Source organism: Canis lupus, chromosome 2 (genome assembly GCF_011100685.1).
Source record: "Canis lupus familiaris isolate Mischka breed German Shepherd chromosome 2, alternate assembly UU_Cfam_GSD_1.0, whole genome shotgun sequence".
NCBI lineage: Eukaryota > Metazoa > Chordata > Mammalia > Carnivora > Canidae > Canis > Canis lupus.
In genome coordinates, this window is record NC_049223.1 from 58,575,367 (window position 1) to 58,596,124 (window position 20,758).

Sequence of the window (20,758 nt, forward strand, 5' to 3'; positions counted from 1 at the left end):
GGGTCCTACTGCCTCCATCCCACCCCCTTACACCACCAGGACCTAGGCACAACCCTCTAGGACTAGACCCAGTTGTCCAAGGGTAATGCTCACCTGATATCCACCTTCTGAACCCGGGGGCATAAGCTGAAGAGGTCGGCCAGCAGGAGGAGGCTCTTTGGGGAAAGCCTCGTCTGGCTTAGCCTGAGAAGGAAAGGAGCGGGGCCTTATGTAGGCAAGTTGGAGCCAAGCAAGAGGGGGCAAGTAGCCTGGATGGTCTGGAGGCAAAGGAGAAAGAGGAGAAGGAGGGCTGGCAGGTCAGCAAGGCAATCAAGGGGGAAAGGCAGGGACCCAGGATGGACAAATAATGACTTATAGAGTCATGCAGACTTGGGTTTGAGACCCACATCTGCTTATTGGCACACCGTGTCCTTGGACCAGTCACTTAATTTCTGGAAAACTAGGCCTGCTCATGGTATACCTTCCTCGCACGTGTAGTGAGGACCTCATTATATCAAGCTGGTGCACTACCTGGTGAGATGCCCATGCCTGTTTTATTATTATATTGTTTCTGTCCTCAAGCACAGACTTAACAGGCGAGACCTGCTGAAAGGGAGTGGGAAGCTTTAGGCCCTTGGAGTCGTTTCTCAGTGATTTGGGACTAGATCACTCGTTGTTGTTGGGGGCTGTCCAGTCGGATGATTAGCATCATGCCAGACCTCTACTCACTAAACACCATTTGTAGCCCCCCTCTCTCCATCTACTGCCCTCTGCCATGACAATGGAAAATGTCTCCATTGCCACATGTCCCCGAGGGGCAAAATCCCCTGGTGGCTGTGAACCGCTGCCTTAGAGAAAGTGAGATGGCTCCATCTTGCCTTTGGAGGCATCCTTGGCACCTCCATGTCCCTCGCCCCATAACCCCTCCATCAGCTTGTCTTGCCTGTTCCACTCTCAAGATCCACCCAGAATCCACCTGCTTCTGCCCCAGCCCCACCAATCCCTGGCCCGTACCATCTCTGACCCCACACAGCCTCTTCCCTGCTCTCATTTCCACTCTTGTCCCTAGACCCTTTTTCTTCCCAGCAGCCAGACTGAGCTTTTGAAAACGCATATCACAGGGGTGCCTGGGTGGCTCAGTCTGCCTTTGGCTCAGCAGGGAGCCTGCTTCTCCCTCTTGCTCTGCCTGCCACTCCCCCTGCTTATGCTCAGTCTCTCTCAAATAAATACAATCTTAAAAAAGAAAAAAAAAGAAAGAAAACAAGCCTCATGCCTTTGCCTTTCAAGTCCCCTTGAACAAAACCCCCAGGCCCCTCCCCATGGCTCCCAGGTCCCTCTCTCCACCTCTCCTCCTGCCAGTGAGCTGGCCACATCACCCTTCTGACTGTTCCTTGCCTCAGAACCTCATACATGCTCTTCCCTCTGTTTGGAATGCAGTTCCCTGTTCTTCACAAGGCTGGGTCCCTTTGGTCCTTCATATTGAACCTTAGTATCTGTCCTCAGAGGCATCCCCTGACTACCCTCACCTTTGCAGGCATTCTATCACATTATCTAGAAAAATACCTTCTCACTGTCTGAATTCGTCTTCCTTGCTCATTGTCCGGCTCCCTCTACTACAAGGTAAGCTCTAAGAAGACAAGGACCTCGTCTCTTTTCCTCCTCCCTCTTTGCTGTGTCTCCAGCCCTCCAAAGTGTATGGACTGAGTAGTACAAAGTGTAAGCCCTGGCAAGGGGCAGGCTGGCTGCCTCATTCCAAAGACAGAGGAGAACTGGGGGCTGGTGCTGTGTGACGTGGGCACAGAGAAGTCCCTCCCTGGTCCAGGGTTTCCCACCTGCTCATCTTAGCCTGCCACTTTGTGTGTCCAAAGGCGCATCTGCCCACCTCTGGAGTGGCCCACAGCTCCTGCTTTCCTTCCTGGTGGGACTCGGGGAGAGGCAAGATCTGGCTGTGAAGTGAGCTGCCTCGAGCGTCCCAGAGAGCCTTAGCATTAGGACTTATGTTGCTGTTATTAATGGTATGATTTAATTTCCCGTTGTATCTTTCCATCCCAGCTGCAGCTGCTTTCTCCCCTGCTGGAAGGGTATTTAAAGAAAATCCTTTTTAAATTCTAACCAGTCTGAGCTGAAATTAGAAAGTAGAGTTTTTAAATACTTTTGAGGACGCTGCTTAAGTTCCCCTTTTGCGGAGTGAGACGGTGACCTTTAAAAACTGGTGTGTGACATATACACCACCTATATCTGTGAAGTCCCTTTCTAGGAGCTGGTGACCTTTCCACAGGTGAGGAGAAGTATAGCAGCCCATTTACCATAGACCTTCCAGTCTTCAAGGTGTCTGGAGAGCCACTATCTTGCTTGAATCCCTACCCTGGGGGAGTGGTTGGGGAATAGGAGTCCCATTTTTCAGATGAGGAAACTGATCACATAGCACCCCTCAACCCCCCGAGGTTAGTGAGGTATTAGGGAAGAGCTCCCAGCAGTGCCAGATACAATGAATGATATAACAGCCCAAGAGAAAGGAGTGGCGGGGAAGGAGGGACGGCTTTGCCAAGCCGAGAGCCTCAGCCCAGCCCAGCCCAGGGAAATGGGAAAACTTGATCTTACTGCAGCAGGCTTAGCTGGGGCAGCCGGGGTAAGTGCTGCAGCAGGGTCTCCAGGCTCTGGTCGCTCAGGACCTCAAAGGACAATCTGTGAAACAGAGCATCTGAATGAGGTGAGGGAGCCTTGGAGAAAGCCAGGAGTGCACCCTCCCAGCCAGGGCCCTCAACACATTCCTTCCAAACTCTGGGCCCTTGAATTATCATTGAGGCTGGAGGGAAGGAAAGGTCATATAAGTTTGGAAAGTGCTGGTTAAGCCAAATCAAATAGTTGGGTTTGCAGCAGGACTTCTCAGAGGTTGAGTACACTGCTGTGCATTGTGACTGCTGGTTGAGAGGGACAGTGGGAAGGGCCACATGATTCCGGAGCTGGAAGCCTCCTGGAGGAACCTCTGCACCCTCTGTCCCAGGACTGGGCCCAGGGCTCCGAGCGCTGGCAGCACAGGGGGCCTTCACTGAGGGGTGGTCCGCCCACAACACCTCCCCACACGGTTTCCCACCAGGCTCTAGATGATACATCATGCTATGGCCTCTGGTTGGGTCACTGTGGGCTTTACACACTTTTTTTAGGCAATAGAAGCTTTGCCCATGACAACATCTCACATGGAATGCCAAGATGTACCCAGGCAAAGTAGATAGATTTGCAGTGATAAAATTTGGGGGCCAGAGCCCCATCACTTTCCCTGGCATCCAATTACTGGAGTTCAGCATTAAGTACATTGATAACAATATTCCTGTATGTGGTCCCAACACTCTACAGTTGGCCAAGTGCTTTCATGCGACTATCTCACTTTTTTCAGCCACAACTGAGCGAGGGGGACCCTCAGATCCCCATGTGCACAGACCACCCAGCACTGCCTGAGGCAGTCTATGCTGCAGAAGGTGAGTCATGGTAGGTAGTGATGTCCAGCTATCCTTGTGCCCCCTCCAGGGCCTGGCTCAGGACCTGGTATATAGGTGGTGCTTAGCAATTTCATGATGGAAGAGGGCTTTTTTTGCAGCACTTTTTGCAGCCATGCTACCAGAAGCAGCCTGAGTGTCCATTTAGACTCTAGAGAGGGGTGGTTGAAGAGCCTGTGGCACATCTAAACTGCAGAGGGTTAAAGCTAAAAGGCACAAATATAAAAAAATTAAAAATAAAAGGCACAAAAAATAAATAAAAATAAAAGGCACAAATATACACATGTTGTGTAAAAACACATTAGAGAAGTCGGGGACAATTAATAATTCATGGGCTCCTTGATGACTTTTGTATGTCTCATAAAAACATTAATATTTTAGGTCTGATAATGGTTTTGAGGTTATACTAAAAAAATAAATAGAGACTCCTGGGTGGCTCAGTCAGTTAAGTGGCCAACTCTCAGTTTCAGTTCAGGTCATGATCTCAGGGTTGTGAGATCGTGCCCTGCATCTTAGTTCTGTACTGGCCACAAAGTCTGCTTCAGATTCTCTTTCCCTCTCCTCCATCTCACTCCCTCTCAAATAAATAAATAAATCTTTTTAAAAAAAGGGTACTTACCTTTTAGCTACATATACTTAAAATAACTACAATGAAGTTGTGAGGTGACTGGGATTGCTTTAAAATAATGTGTGTGCATGTGTGTGTGTCGGGCCAGGGCATGATAATTATTGAGGAAAGTAGACAGGAACTGAGAGCCTATACCACTATTCACTCTGCTTTTATATATGCTCAAAAGTCTCTATAAGTATTTTTTTTTAATTAAAAAGTAACTTCACAGTGGGGGCAATCTGACAAACACTAGCTTGGCCAGGCGGTCAAGGTCAAGATCAACATGAGGCTCTGAGATGGGATGAGAAGGGTACTTCACCTCTGTAGTCATCTTCCTCCAAACCCTGGATCCTAGCTGCCCCATGAGAGAAACATCAGACACCCTCACACTGAGGGACATTTCACAAAATATCTATCGAGTACTCCTCAAAACTGTCCAAGTCATGACAAAAAAACACTAAGAAACTGTCACAGACCCGACAGGCTGAGAGCATGATGCCTAAATGCAACGTGGGATCCTGGATAGGATTCTGGGTCAGAGAAAGGGTCCCAGGTGAAGAACTGGGGACATTTGAATAAAGCCTGGAGTGTGGTTAACAGAGCAAGGTTGGTGTCTCTGTTGTGACAAATGTACCATGACAGGTGATACTAACAACTGAGTAGGGGCAGGGGCAATGGGTGGAGGCAATCTCTGGACTAGGTTGGCAACTCTTCCGTAAGTCAGGCCTTAAAACTATTCTAAAATAAACATTTTATGGAAAAAGTTCATTGACTCCATGTTTCAGGAAAGCCACGATGTGCTGTCATGAGACAAAATCTCACCGCAGAGATCTCACACGGTCAAATCCCGTGTCTGTTAACAATGTCAAAAACCCCTTGGTCTGTGTCCACGTGTGTGTGCACATGGAGGAGGGTGTGGAAGGACACCAGGTGGCTGTGGATGAGGTGTCCCAAGGGTCACGGGGCATCAGAGATGGGAGCGGGAAAGCAAGAACAAAGGCTGTAGTTGGGAAAACCGTGTCAAGTGAAGCCGTAGAATGCAGCGGGTCTGTGCCTGTGAACAGGTCAAACCTGAGCATGCACAGGATAAGGAGTAGGGGGTCACAGGGACAAACGCCACCATGGACTGCATGAGAAGCATATATTTAGGTGAGGCAGGCTGCTCTTGGATTTCTTTATGTTAAGGTAATTTTTTAAAAAGATTTATTTATTTATTTATTCACAGAGAGACACAAAGAGAGAGAGAGGCGGAGACACAGGCAGAGGGAGAAGCAGGCTCCCTGCGGGGAGCCTGATGCAGGACTTGATCCCCAGACCTTGGGATCACACCCTGAGCTGAAGGCAGACACTCAACTTAAGCCATCCAGGCACCCCTGTTAAGGTAATTATTGTAATAAAATTTTAACAGTGAGGACGAAGGCTGCCCATCTCTGGAGATGAGAAAGCTGAGGCATAAGGTATTAGAGCCATTTGCCCAAAGTCACCCAGCCTGCAGGAGGCTGAGCCAGGACTCCTGGTTCCAGCTCCTGGCTCTGGTCACAGAGCCCGGGGTTCTGGGGCTGAGTCAGCGGGTAACCAGGAGAGGGAGGCTCTGAGGAGGGGCCTTCAGAAATGATATGCTCTGGCCATGGAGGCAGGCACAGGGGGTGACAAGGTGGGGCTCCAGGGGCCAAGAGAACACACTGGGGCTCCCTGGTGCCTCGAGTTGAGTGGATGAGGAAGGGGAAGCCTGGGGCCCAGAGCAGCCTCTCCTAGTAGGGGGGTAAGTTGCCCTCTGGGGATGCAAGGAGACTTCTACCAATAGGTGAGGCTTGGGGTAAGTCTGCAGGGTGTGAGGGGAAGGGACCAGGAAAGACACCTGGCTTCTAACCAGGATACCCCCACCCCCACCCCAGGGCACCCAGCTGATGTCCACATTGTGCCTTCTCGGGCTGGGCCCTCCTTACTTACTCGACTTCCAGAGGCCCGGGGCACTTCTCCAGAGTCTCGCAGAGGCGGGTGAGGTTCAGGGGCTCCAGCTGACATTGCCTGAGGCTGAGAGGGGGCCATGGGCCAAGCAGGGGGTCCAAGAGGGCCCAGGGTCCTTGTGCAGCCCCATGGGCTCTCCCCTTCTCCCTGCACCTCTCCTCCTCAACCTCCAGGCTGTAGGAGTCTCCCCTTTCAGGACACCCTCTGCACCCTAAGTCTCCCCTACAGCCCAATCCCCACCACTCAGTGATAGTAAAACCTACCCCCCACCAGTGCCTAGCTGCCCTCACTCAGTTCCAAGGCTTCCCCACTACCCCTGCCTTGAGTCCGGACCACCGTTGTACTGGCCTGGGCCACTTTAACACCCTCCAACTCCCCTCCTGCCTCCCTGCCATCCGTTTCCACTTGCCAGTGTCTGATCTTTTAACAGATCTAACCTGACCAGGCTTCTCAGGTGATGATGCCCCCTGTAGCTCCCTATTACTCTCAGCCTAAAAGTGAAAAAGCTTTTTCTATGGCCTCACTCGCCTCCGCTGGCCCTGTATCAGCCCTTGCCACACTGACATGCTTCTCAAGAGCTAAGCCTTCCTCCCCCACGGCCTTTGCCCAAGCTGACCCAGGTGCCCGGGACACTCTTCCTCCTCCTCCTCCTCCTCCTCCTCCTCCTCCTCCTCCTCCTCCTCCTCCTCCTCTGGATAACCCTATTTGGGCCCCAGCTCAGGTGTCTCTCTTCAGAGGTGAGGAGGTCAAGGCCCAGAGAGGGCAGGGGCCCAGCCAAGGTCACACAGTCAAGGCAGAAGTAGAAATCTTCTGAGAAAACAACATGAAATCTTCTCCCCGGGGAGAACGCTGGGCCCCCAGCCCCTCACCAGCCCTCACACTGGCCCTCCTTCTTTTCCTTCTCTCAAACTCCTTTTCCCCCAGCCCAAGCCCCAGGCTCTCCCCCCTCCTGGACCTTTCACTCCTCTGGTGTTGACCCCCCAAAAGAAGTGAGTGAGAGTACCAGAAGCTCTTGGGGACGCAGCACTGATCAAAGGCCAAGAATGGGACTCCAGCTAGGAACTCTGGCGGACATCCACCAGCCAATCGATCCCTTGGAGTGAGGAGACCATTTTGAGAAGAAAGTTCACATCACGTACGTGCAAAGACAAGACTCAGAGGTCAGGGCTGCGGGGGCCTAGGGACAATCAAGTCCCTCCCCGACGGGTCCATAGAAGGGCAGCCAGAGTGAAAAAAGCCAGCAGCTTACACCTGTCCAGGTGGCAACCCCTGGCTAGGTCAGGGGGAGCCAGGGCGGAGCCCCTCCTCACTCTGATCACCAGTGAGGCAGGCGCGGACTTGGCCTTCCTGGGCCTCCACTCTCTAGGTTTCGAGAACCCAGAAAGGTCCCAGAAACGGAGACCCTGTCCCAGGAGGCAAGACCACCCTGGCCTCGGGCCCCTCCAGCTTCAGACAGCTCAGCTGGTCTGGCAATGCCCCTCTGTCCAGCTGCCCAGCTCCACAGGAGGCCGCCCCCCTGACAGGCTTGCCAATCTCCTGTGAGAGACCAGCGTGCCCGGCCCCACTAGGGGGCAGCTGGGAACATCCGTGCACAACTAACTACTACTAACTACTCATTGTTGACTGCAAAGGTGTGGAAACTTTTGCAGAGCACCAACGGTTCTTGGTTTCTCAAACACCATCCCCAGAGTGGAAAAGGCGGTGACTCATTGAAGTCGGAGGAAGCTGCAGAGGTCTGCAGAAGTCCCGAGGGGCAGAAGGCCAGCTGCTCTCCCTCCCCCCAGCAGCAGGCAGCGGCCCATTCTGCTGGGGCCCAGCATGGTCTCCCCCGCAAGGGCACTGCCTCCGTTCAAGAGCGAGCTCAGCGGGCTCACTACCGCGAACCGACCGACACGGGCCACGTGCACAAGGGGTGCCAGGCCTGGGTGGGTTACTGGAGGAAATGGAGACCGGGGCGAGAGGGGAGCCCAGCCCAGCCCCCTCAGAGCTCTCCCTCCTCACCTGCCTCTTCTGTCACCTCTCAGGACGACGTGCTGGCTCTCGAAGCTGCAGACGCAGAGGAGAGAGACCAGACGGCCCGGTCAAGGAAGGTCTGGAGGGCAGCTCACCCTCTCAGCAAATGCCACGATATACACACTAAGCCTTAACTACGCTGACTGAGGTACATACAAAGCACACCACCGACGGGCCGTCCTTTTATGCTCACAACAGCCCCGCGAGGTAAGGAAGTATTCTTACCCCTCCTCGACAGATGAGGAAATGGGTACAGAGAGGCTCAGTGACCTGCCCAAAGCTGCACAGCAGATTCGTGGTGAGCCTGGATTTGAACTGGGTCTGTCTGTGCTCACACCTCCCAGTCTTGAAAGGGGAGGGATGGAGAGACCTTATTGAAACCATGGCTCATCTGCATGGCCTGGCTCCAGGCTGCCTGGCCTGGTGACTTCCCTTTTATAAGTCTCATCGGCTCCAGAGACCCCATGACTGAGACCTGTCCTGAGCACTTAATGGCCACCAGGGAGCTTCCAGGTTCTGTAAAAGTCTCCCAGGACAGTCTAGAGGGTGAGCAAGGGAGAGTTTCTGGATTGTGTCCCGTGGCAAATTTGGAGAGATGGGAGTGTCCTGGGGCTACTTTCATTCATCTGTCCATTCAATCATTCAGCAGACACCTATGACATGCTCATTGGACCTGGTGCCACGCAGGGCCCCGAGGAGGCGACACTGTGAACGGGACAAAGAGGTGTGGTGGGAGCCGATGGCCTGTGTAGTCTGAGGGCAGGGCAGGGGTCCAGAGGCACACTCACCCGATATCCAAGTGAAGAAGCCACTGCAGAGTCGAGAAGCACTGGATCAAAATAAACACTGTATCCAGGGACAAACCATTCTCACTGAGGCTGGAGAATCACAGGGGTGACGTTGGTGGAACCCAGGGCTCTTTGTGGTCAGAGCCCAGGGCGACAGAGCTCATGGAACCCCATATGGCCAGAGGGCACCTCTGTACAGATGGGGAAACCGAGGCCCAGAAAGCAGCAAGGTCTTGCCCAAGGTTATGAGACATGTTGGTGACAGAGCTGAGATTAGAATTCTGGCTCTCTGGGTCTACCATGAATCTGGGGAGGGCTTTCAGGCCGGAATTGTGCCTCAGTTTCCCCACCTGATAAAAGAAGGGCAGTGCCCAGTGCAAAATGAAAATGCAAGGGCTCCCATTCAAAAGTCAGGAACAAAGCTTTCCCTTGCTTTCGGGTCTGTCAATCTGTCATGGTGTTTTGTATTTGCCATTTAATGTTGCACTCCTCTGGCATGGGTACTGGTGGGTGAGCTCAGATCTCACAGGCGGGGGGGTCACAGTACTGAGAAGGTCATGTGGGGATTTGCCCCCCAAACTACATATAATTTGCCTGCAATGGTGAGGCCTTCCTCCCCACCCACAAGCAGGCCCAGAATAGGAGCAGAAGTAACAGCTTCTTCCCAGATCCCAGAGAAAGACTGAGCAGGAAGGGCCCTCAGGCCACAGCACTCATTCTAAAGTTGTAGCCAAAACCAAAGCCATCCCCTCTACACTTCACCTGTTAACTGGGAATCAGGGAACCAGAGAGGTGATACAACTTGCCTGGGCTTGCCTGGGGTCACACAGAGAAGCTAACAGTTGTGAGCTCTCTCCAGGGCTCCTCTCATGTTAGCCCTGAAGAGCTCAGGAGGAAGAGAGGGATACGTAGGAGCCCAAAGCACAGGGCCTTCTAGCATCCCGAAGCTCTGGTCTGTTGCAGGCAGGTCTGGGGTTGCTGGCCTCCTTCCTGGGCCTCCCTCCTACACTCAACATCTTGCCTCACTCTGCTCTCCAGCTGCCCTGGGCATCCTGCTCACGTGTTCCATCTGGTACACATCCTCCCTGTCTAGCCTGCACCCTGGCAACAGCCCCTCCCTGCAACCCAGGGCCAGAAGGGCTGCCAGTCATTAGGATAACTAGCCATTAGCTAACACTTCCCACCCAGGCTTGCACTGCCCCACGTGGCCTGGGCCTCCCAGAGAGCTTGTGTGGAGCCACAAGTCGGGTTCAAGAAATAAAACCTTAAGTCAGGGGCTAGACCACTGAGTCCGAGGCCAGTCTCTCTTAATGAGACTCACAGCAGCGAACTGTTATTTTGGAGCACTTACCATTTGCCAGGGACTGGACCAGGCGATTGACATGCATTTTCTGATTTAAGTCTTTATAATAACCCCAGGAGGGAATGAGAGGACAGAGAACACCCCCTACACACACACACACACACACACACACACACACACACACACCTCCTCCCAATGAGGACAAGCCTCAGAGGCCTTACTCACTTCAAGGACTGCAGAGCACCCAGCCCTGGGAGCAGCTGAGCCAGCTGGGCCACGCCTTCATCCCCCAGAGCATTGCCTGAGAGGCTGGGAGGGGCAAGGGGGCCAACAGGTTAGTGGAGGACAGGGATGGGGCCCATGGGAGCTCTCTCTCCACCCCTGGGCTCAGTCACTCAGCTTCTTCTAAAACTGGGACATGGCCCTGGGCTGCCAGGCCAGATCTCAGCAGATCTCACATGGATTGGCTGGTGTTTCCCCCATGGTTTCCATCCTGAGATTTGTGACCCTTGTGAGTCAGGGGTAGGCTTTAGAGGGGGTCATATGTGGGGACCTGCATTTTAGTGGGAAGGGACACACCCCTTGCCAGACTCTCTAAGGGGTTCCTGACTGCTTGCGCAGGGAAGGACCGCTGACCTCAATCTCAAAAAATCAAAAGAAACCCCCCCACACTAACGTCCACTGGCTGATGGGCCCCACCCACCCGCCCTCCCACAGCCAGCACTCACTCCAGGTGACTGTGGTGGCAGCTTCCTCCCAGGGCCCTGCAGAGCTGCTCTAGGTGCTTGGCTTGCAAGCCACAGTGTGTCAGCCTGCGGAGGAGGAAACACAGCTCCTCAGAACAGAGGTAAGAGTGGCCACCACCCCCAGGCACACAGGCAGACAGTCTTGCAGAAGAGGGACAGGAATGTGTCTTTCACCCAGACAGAGACTGCGAGCACCAGCACACAACACACACATAAGACCTCCCACACAGGTAGTCAAGAGCCAGAGATAGAGACACAGGGAGGCAAGGAGACAGAGATGGAGAGACATGGAGATGAGACACAGAAGAGACAGATGCAGAGACACACGTGCATATGCAGGCATACACACACACCTACACACACATGCACGAACACAGCTATGCACACACACATACATGCATATGTGCACATATACCTACACACAAACGCACTTGCAGGGCATTCACACACAGGCATGCATGCACGCTTACACATATGCTTGCATGCACATGCACCTATGTACAAACATGCACACACACCCCTATGCACATACACATGCATGCATGCACGTGCACCTACACACACATGCACTTGCAGGGGTGTGCACACACAAAGGCATCTGTGCACACCTATGCACACATACCTATGCACACACACATACATAAACATACACATGCACTTGCAGGGGTGTACACACACGCACAGGCATGCATGTGCACCTATACACACACACAGACACATGCACACTCACCTATGCACACACACAAACACATGCATGTGCACATACACACAGTGCCTGAGGAGGACAAATAGACAATAACAAAGGGTAGCAAAAACCAAGAAACAGAAAATATGAGAGAAACAAGATAGAGACAGACAGGGAGATTCAGACGGACACAGAATAAAAGAGAAAGCCAGAAGAATATGGATGGGTGCCCTGTGAGGGCTGAGCTAAGCTCCAGGATGAGGAAAGAAGGGGCCACATGTCCCCATTCTCCCTATCCAGAGTCCCCACAGCCTGTCAGCTGCTGGAGGTCAGGTGAGTTGTGAGGAGTGGGGGCCCCTCAGGTGGGGAAGGTCACTGAGGGGGCTGCCCTGTGAGCCCCATCTGCTGCAGGCTGAACAGGGGAGGAGGGAGGCAGGGAAGCCATGCCACACTCCTGAATAGAGCAGGCCGTGTCCTCCAGGGAGCACCTGGGGGTAGGCTTTGAGCAGAAGGGAAGAGGGGGGAGCCACCAGGGCCTGTAGGCCATCACCGTACCTGATCCTCGTGGAGCGCAGGGGCAGCTCAAAGGGCACCTGGTGCGTGAGGCTGTCCCGAAGCGCAGTCCTGGAGGGACACACACCAGGCCAGGCTGAGCAAACTCCTCAGCCACTAAGTCCACCCTCAGCCTCACCTCCTACTGTTCAGTCTCCGCACAAGGCCTGGAGATGGCCAGACTGTGGTTCCACTTGTGTCCCTTGGCTTCCTGGCTGTGTGACCTGGGACCAATCACGTAGCCTCTCACCGGGACAATGTATGTGAATCGCTTCAGGACAGTGCATGCCAAAGGGAGCCAGAAGGGTCTAACCCAAATCAGAACTACAGGCCAAGCGATCCACAGATCCTTGAGATTTATGCCAAAGGACACAAATTTATGCGTGGCTCTCTGGCTACCCCATCCCCATCCCAGGATGCCATTCTGCCTAGCGAGGAAATGGGGAGGCAGTCTGTCCTCTGACACTCGCCCTCCAGGCTGCATTCCCTGCCAAGCCTGTTGTCTGCCTGCTTCTTTGTGAATTTGTCAAGGTCCCGAGAGTTGAGTGATACTGTCCAGCTGGGGAGGTCGCGGAGGGTCTGGCCCAGGCTCATGACGGGGCCAGGATGATGCTGCGCCCTACCTCTTCCAGATCCCCTCCTGCTCCTCCTGCTCTGGGGCAAATGTGAAGACCACAGTTTTATGCAGCAGGCTGCAGAGAGAAAAGAGAAGAAGAAGGAGACAAGAGGCTTATGGGGGTCCCTGTGTCATTTTCTAACCTCGCCTGGAGTCATCCTCTGCCTCGAGCTGCAGCCACTTCTGACTTTGCTATGACTTCCTGTGCTTCCTGTGCTTCTGGGCATCTGAAAACCTTCTACCACAGAGATTTTGCAAACTTATCAACTTTAGTTTCCTGTCAAGTCTTTGAAAGAAAACTTCAGTTCTGCTTTATGTCTGCCTCCAGCTGAGACCCTCCTCCCTCTGTTCTGTGCTCACCCAGGGCATCCCCAGCTGAGGGCACTCATCCCAGCACAGCGAGGTCCTTGCCAGGTCCGGGACAGGTCCTGACAGCCCACACGAGGCTGTAACTTAGAGCAGGAGCATCCCTAACCTCACCTGTGTAAACTGAATGTAAAATACACATTCCTTTTTTTTTTTTTTTAAAAAAAAGATTGTTTAAAAAGATAGATTATTTATTTGACAGAGAGAGAGAGTGTGAGAGAGAGAGAAAGCACGAGCAGAGGAGGGGCAGAGGAGGGGCAGAGGGAGAAGCAGACTTCCTGCTGAGCAGGGTGTCCTACTGGGGGCTCCATCTCAGGACCCTGAGCAGAAGGCAGATGCTTAACCCACTGAGCCACCCAGGTGCCCCTAAATACACATTTCTCATTGCAGAGGTCATATTTCTTCCATGTGGAGAACTTAGAGTAAAGTAAGAAGAAAATAAAGAAAAATCACCCACCACCTCTTCCACCTGTCAGTAACTGCTGATAACATTTGGGAGTGGGTTTTTCAAGTCTTTTGTTTTTAAAATGCAATTAATGTTCTTTTTTAATTTTCTTAAAAAATGGGATTAAAGGACAGATTCTCATTGAAAAATTAGTTTTTCAAGGGATAGGTGAAACAAGGGTGACAAAATGTTGAAAAATTATTGGTGGGAACTGGGGTGTTTACCACACCATTCTCCCTACCTTTTGAGCGTGTTTGAAAAGCTTTATTATAAAAATGGTGAATTAAAATTTGTATGTTTATTTACTATATCACAGCCATCCCTCTATACTAAAATTGTACCTATATCATCATTTTTCACTGAGTTTTTCTCTCTGAAAGTAACTTAGTTTACTCACCCAATACTCAACTGTTGCATATTTAAGGGAAGTTCACTTTTTCTTGTTATAACCAATACTGAGGTGAACATTCCTGCATCTAAATGTGTTTACACCAGCAGGCTGATTTCTTTAGTGTAAATTCCTAGAAATGAATGGCATGTCATTTGGAATGATCTAAGGATCCTTTATTGGATCATTATATACAGTAAACAAAGGCTCCCTAATCTCTCTTCTGGGTTATTCAGTGTCTCTCTCTTCCTTTGAGGGGTGTTTAAAGCAGGGACCACCCTCCCCAGTTAAGAGCCCCTCGGGGTGGGGATTGTGTTGACATTAATTAGCATCTGTCTTCAGATCCCCAGACTGAATACTGAGACTTACAGAAACAAGGTTGGGCCCTGTCTTGGGTCAGGTTCCCTAGAGGCAGAGCCTGAGCCTCTGAATGGGGCAGAGGTTCAAGTGTCACTGATCACTTGTGTATGTGATATACTGAAGGCCTGCTCTCAGGAAAAAACAGTAGGGGACCATGGGAAGAAGAGAAGAACAGGTCCTTGGCCTGATCCTACAGGGAACTCTGGAGTGTGAATGGCACCAAAAGTTTGTCCCACTTAAGGCAAGGAGGCTGGAGAGTGATACCTCTACCTCTGTCATTGGCCACCCCTGGTTGGGGGAATTGGGAGGGTAACCACCCAGGCATCCTATCAGCTCACTCGGGGTAGTTTCCTGGAGAAGGTATAAAGGGTGGGTAGCCAACACCCATAGCACCTGGGAAAAGAGGATTTGGGCAGGGCCTCAGCAGCATCTTCTCCAGTTCCCAAAGGCCTGGGCCCAGAAGGAATTCTAAGGTCTTTCAGAGAATGATGGGAGAGCCCCAGAGCTCCAGGCTGGAGGTAGCAGTGGGTTACAGTGGCCCACTGGGGGGGTCCTACCTGATATGAAGCTCTGCCAAGTTCTGGCATGTGTTCACCGCACTCAGCATACAGTGTACCCTGTCCACAGATAGCCCGTTGTTGCTGAGGCTGTGGAGAAGAGGGAGGGGGTGGCAGTCAGCAGGCAGCTGAAGTCCCCAGCCTGAGACAGCTCCAGTCCCCTCCTCCTGGCACAGTAGCTTGCTGGCTGTCACTCCTGGGATGTCCTGGGCCCTTAAGCAGAAGCTCAAAGGATTCTGGCCCATGTGGTTGAGCCAAGAGCTCATGACTCTGCTGCCCAGGGAATAAGGTTCTACAGCTTGAGTGAGAAGAACTGACTCACTGTTTCCACCTCTCTGAGCCTGTTTCCTGGTCTGTAAAATAACCACCATTTTAATCCCATTTTACAAATGGAGATACTGAGGCCCAGAGACATTATGTTAAAGCTAATAACTGACAAGAGTTAGGATTGAATGCCAAAGGCAAGGCCCCAGAGGTCTGTTGCTCAACCTCAACATTATGCCATCCAATCCATTCTTGATGCTTAGACCTCAACACATCCCATCCAAACACCACCGCACCCAATACCATGTAACCCCACAGCACATCCAACAGCCTACTACCCTATCTTTCCATCCCACCACCTCAACAACCCACCCCTTTACCTCAGCATGGTACCCACACCCTAACAAGCCTCTTCCTACTCCAACACCCCAAAACCCATCCACCCAAGACCTAATGCAACACCCACGGCAACACCCCACCCCACCCCAGGGCTGTCACAAGGAACAGAAGCCATCGTAGCGCAAGGGACACGGTTTACAAATGCAAGTGGTTTCAGTAACTGGAACTAAGTAAGGCAGTGGCTCATGACAGAGGCAAAGTAAGTCATGCTCAAACCACTCCAACGTTGCTGTTGTAGGGAGAAAGTAGGCATGGAGCCTACTGGAGCAGCACTCTTTCTGGTGAGTGGGGGCATGAAGAGTGGGGTGGCAGGCCCAGCTGGGGCTCTCCAGGGCTCCCCCCTGTCACCCAATGGTGACACGGGCAACTCACTCTAGATTCCTGGTGATGTGCAGCTGGGATGCAGCTTCTGCCATCAGTCGACAGCCTTCATCATCCAGCTGGTTTCCTGAAAGGCTGAGACAGAGGGGCCTGATGTCCTGTGCTGCCAGGGTGGGGTCACCCCTCAGCCTCTGCACCCACAGAGTCCCTCCTTGACTTTAGCCAAAGGAATGCTCCAGTAAATGAGCCCTAATAACGATGGTGCTGCAAGGCTGTATACGATGTGTCCAGCACTGTCCCAGCTGTTTCTACCATTACCAGCTATTTAATCCTCATAAAGAACCCTATGGGGCAGATGATATTATTATCCTTATCTTACTGATGAGCAAACTGAGGTACAGAGCAGTTAAAACATCTCCTGAAAGGTGGACCTGGGATTTGAACCTAGTCCGTTGGATTTCAAGGCTCTACCCTAAGCTGCTCCTTTATGCTTCAACCTCCATAACTGCTTTTTGTGATAAACTCCATGATTAGAGGGGCATCAGATCTACCATGGGGATCAGGGAAGGTTTCCCTGATGTTTGAATTACCTGTTTGAAAAACTAGGAGCTCAATAGGTAAGTGGTGGGAGAGAGATGGGGGAGGGGTGTTCCTGGTACTGGGAACAACTCATTCAAAGGTCCTGTGGCATAGCACACTGGAGGAGCTGAAAGGGAGACAGTGTGTCAGGATCAAAGATTTCAGTGACAGGACAGGGTCAGGTGGGGCTTGGTGGGTTGGAGGCAGCATTTTGGATTACACAGGATTTTAGGATTTGGGCTTCATCATGAGCCGTGGGAAGGATTAAAGGGGTCAGGCAGCAGTGAAACGCAGTTCACTCTCTGCCAGCTGGAAGTGGCCAGCATGGAAGCAGGAAACCCTATGAGGAGGCTGATGGGGTCATCCAGGTGAGGAACGAGAGTGGTTTGGACTGGGGCAGTGGGTGAAAAGAAGGTGGTGTTGAGAGATATGTAAGGGATAGGCAGACTTGGGATGGGCTGGCTATAGGAAGAGGGTAAGGTTGCCGAGAGATGTCTGGCCTGTGTAGCCAGGCGGCTGATGGGGGATGAGAGCGCCAGCAGCAGGTGGCGGTGTGTGTGTGTGCGTGTGTGTGGCTCAGTGATGGCCAGGTGGATGGAAGCATATGTTTTGTAAAAACACCTTCTAATCCTGTCTTGGTTCTCCCAGTGGGACAATGTCAAGGTTCAAGCTTTGGTCACCAGGGCCCTCACACATTCATCTTTATCTTTCCCTAGGGTGGGGCCACTCACCTCAGAACACATTATGGCATTCCATCACTCCACCCTCACTCTCATTTGATTTCTGGGGATGGTCCTTACAGGGATTCCCCTCCTGATGACATGACAGGACCTCTACCAATAGCCAAGCCCTACTCTCACAGGAGTTGGGCATTAATGGAATCTCTCCAGCCCAAAAAGAAAAGGCAGTCTCATTCTACTCTGGGAGGAAGATAGAGGGAGGGGACCCTGAGGGCTGTGGTTTGGAAGACAGGTGTGATGAGATTTTTGCTCTGCAGGTCTCAATAACACTGGTTACAGGGGTGAGGCCACTGGGAGTCAAACTGTCTGAGCTGGAATCCTGGCGTGGACTCATCCTACCTGTGTGACCTTGAGCAAACTTACCTCTGTGTAACTTAATTCCCTCCTCTAAAGAGCTTGCATAGTAATATTACATCACAGGGTGGGAAGATTACATGAGAGTATATATGTAAAAATGCCTAATCCAGGGCAAGTGCTGAATAGTGGGAGCTGTCATGATGGTCTGAATGCCTCAAATTCTTTTTTTTTTTTTAAGGTTTTATTTATTTATTCAGAGAGACACAAAGGGGGTGGCAGAAACATCAGAAACATAGGCAGAGGGAGAAGCAGGCTCCCCGTGGGGAGCCCGATGTGGGACTTGATCCCAGGACCCTGGGATCATGACCTGAGCAGAAGGCAGATGCTCAACCACTGAGCCGCCCAGGCATCCCTTCCTCAAATTCTTAATAAGGTAGCATGCCCTTCCTGACACCACCCTTCCCCCGACCCCCTCCCTGCCCCCGCCCCAGTGGATGCCCTTCAGATGCTGCCCTGCCCCCGACCCATTTCCCACTCCAGCACTTCCCATGACACTCACTTTACTTCCTCCAGGCGGGGACCTTCCCGGAGCTGGGCAATGAGCTCCTGCACATCATGAATTCCGAGCTGGCACTGCAGGAGCCTGGAGTGAAAGTGGAGGCAGAGGGGCTCAGGGCAAGAAGCCACACCACACCTCCTCCAGCCCCAAGGGCCTCTGCCAGGTGTGGGAGCCGGGGGAATCAGGAGGCAGGAGACCTGGGGTCTCACCCTGGCCCTGCCTCTCAGCAGATGTACAGTCATAGACAAGGCCCTTGAACCTCAGTTTCTTCCTCTATCAAATGGGAATAATACTGTGTACTTGGCAGGATTTTCAAAAGAATTGCAATGAAGTAATAGACATAAGATACTACAGTGCCTAGTATGTAGCAAGAGCCCATTAAATTATGGTGGTCATTGTTGTTGTTAAGACAGATGCCAGGATGGGTTATTCATGTCCTGTCTCTGCTCCATGCCTGTTTTTCCTTTTATTCTCCTTGCCCCTGTGGTACCTCTCCTGGGAAGGCACCCTTCCCTCATATCACATCCCTCCCCTTAATGCAATGGATCCCACAGAGGTACCTGAGTGCCAGGCTTCTGCTCTGAGCCTCTTTCCTCTGGATGGCATTTCCCTGTAGATCTGGTGCTCTGGCAAGAACAAATCCAACATTGGCCTTGTCTTAGAGCCCAGGGCCTGATGGGCCTTACCTTGGGTTCTAGGGGCCAAAGACCCACAGTGAATGAATAACAAAGATGGTTTTTTGGAGGTGCTAAATGTGCTATTCCCCAAAACAGCAAGAGCGAAAGGTTTGAGGGCAAATAGGCTTTATTCAAATTCTGACTCGTCATGTATAGCTGTGTGGCCTTGGGCAAGTCACTTCACCTATCTGAGCTCCCATTGTCTCTTTTCCAAAACAGGATGACAATATCTAACACAGGGTAGTTGAAGGATTGAATGAGACAATGTATGGGTCAAGCACCCAGCATAGGCACAAGATTGAAGATAAATAAAAAGAAGCTGCTATTTCTATGACGTGAAGCTCTCCACTTGCATATGTGCCACCTATGGTTCAGAAGGCTGGGAGCATGGACTGTGTATGGGTCCAGGCTGTGGGAGTCATGGCACCTCCAGGCTGTCTCCCACTAGGCCAGGGGAGGGTCAGGGGCTGCAGAGAAGCTGGAATGTTATTAGCTAGGTTTTCGCCAACCTCTAGATTGCTGCTATCAAACAGAACTTTCTGCAATGATAAGAATGTTTATATCTATGCCATCCACCGTGGGAGACACTAGTCCCCCATAGCCATTAAGTACTGAAATGCAGCTAATGTGACTGATAAATGTTAATTTTACTTAATTTTAATTAATATACATTTACTTAATTTTAATTAGTATACAGTATAGTCATCTGTGGCTGGTGGCTACCATATAGAGCATCATAGCTCTATACAGCTGGAGGGGGTCCTACTAGATCATCGTATGGGTGAGGAAACTGAAGCCTAGAGCAGGGAAAGGATTCTCCACAGACATACAACATCATCTGTCTATGAGTCTCAGCCAGGGAGAGGTGTGAGGACGTCCAGATGGAATGTTCTTTCATGGAAAGGCTGCTCCCCTTTTTTTGCCCAGGCAGGACTAGCCAAGCTGGAATCTGTGCATAGCTGGAGTAGCCAGCATCTGAGTGCCACCTGGATGTCAGCAGTGTATTAAGCACTTTCAGTGTATTAATTCATTTAATCCTCAGAGTAACTCTAAGATGTGGGTATTATCATTGCCTTCTCTTTTTTTTTTAGATGGAAAACTTTTCTGAAGCTTTCTCCACTTACTAACACCAGTCTAACACTATATTCATGCCTTCCCTAAGGGCCTGACTTGGTTTGAGACTTCTGGAGATGCTCTCTCATCACAAAGGCCAGATGTGGTCCAGATATGAAGCTAACGTCCTTTGCCAACTCTGAGAAGTAGATAATTTCTCAGCTCAGCCATAGCAAGAAGAATCCCTACATTCCAACTCTTCACAGCCTCTCTTGGCCACCTTACCCTGCCACTTCTTGAGTTCAGACTGCCCCTCAGAATGGGCCCAGGTCCACCCCCTCCCTAGGTTCTTACGCTCCAAGCTCTGCAGCAGTCTCTGTGGGCGGGGAAAGAAGAAAGATGAGGTCCGTCTCCCTGCAAGAGTCAGACACTGAGCTGTGAAACCGGTAGACTAGAAACCAGCACATCACCTGCTGCCTGCATCCCCCCCTTGCTGCCCAAACAGCCAAAGAAAGCTGATTTTGTAACTTACAGAGAAACAACTGACAGAAATGCCCCAAATCAGACATATAAAATTATGACTATGTCATTGCTCGATACATCTTGAATTTTAAAATTCAAGAAAACAATGTTTACAGGAAAGACTTTTAAAAATTAGGAAAGTAAAGAGTTTTTTGTGAGAGTTACAGTATTGTAGGACTAAGAGGCATGGCACTTAAACTGCTCAATCATCCAAACAGGTAACCTCAGTTCAGCACCATGGAGAGCGACACGCGCCAATTCTTCCTTGGACTAAGCCTGCGCTTCCAGATGCAGTTGACTCATTCCTTCAACCATCTGCCCATCTATCCATCCATCCATCCAGTCTATTCATTCACTACATAATGAGTATATATAACTTCATTCTACTCATTCACGAGTACCAAGTGCCAGGCCCGAGATAGGCTCTGGAGATACCGATGTGAATAAAGCAAATTCAGGCACACATACGTAGCTACT

The 20,758-nt window shown here is 51.4% G+C and overlaps 1 protein-coding gene across 9 annotated transcripts in view; it reads right to left on the reverse strand.

Moving 5' to 3' along the window:
- The window catches only part of NLRC5 (NLR family CARD domain containing 5), a 79,811-nt gene that overhangs the window by 24,771 nt on the left and 34,282 nt on the right, over positions 1-20,758 (reverse strand). For 8 of the 9 annotated variants that reach the window (XM_038530994.1, XM_038530986.1, XM_038530990.1 and 5 more), the window contains 15 exons: positions 20,114-20,173; positions 18,590-18,655; positions 18,030-18,113; positions 15,906-15,989; positions 14,871-14,960; positions 12,762-12,830; positions 12,142-12,210; positions 10,884-10,967; positions 10,381-10,464; positions 8,853-8,942; positions 8,053-8,097; positions 7,055-7,144; positions 6,034-6,117; positions 2,581-2,664; positions 94-183 (listed from right to left, as the gene is read on the reverse strand). In XM_038530994.1, the coding sequence (XP_038386922.1) occupies positions 94-183; positions 2,581-2,664; positions 6,034-6,117; positions 7,055-7,144; positions 8,053-8,097; positions 8,853-8,942; positions 10,381-10,464; positions 10,884-10,967; positions 12,142-12,210; positions 12,762-12,830; positions 14,871-14,960; positions 15,906-15,989; positions 18,030-18,113; positions 18,590-18,655; positions 20,114-20,173 (1,173 nt within the window). The remainder of the gene's footprint in view (positions 1-93; positions 184-2,580; positions 2,665-6,033; positions 6,118-7,054; positions 7,145-8,052; positions 8,098-8,852; positions 8,943-10,380; positions 10,465-10,883; positions 10,968-12,141; positions 12,211-12,761; positions 12,831-14,870; positions 14,961-15,905; positions 15,990-18,029; positions 18,114-18,589; positions 18,656-20,113; positions 20,174-20,758) is intronic. The other variant, XM_038530993.1, reaches the window with a different exon arrangement.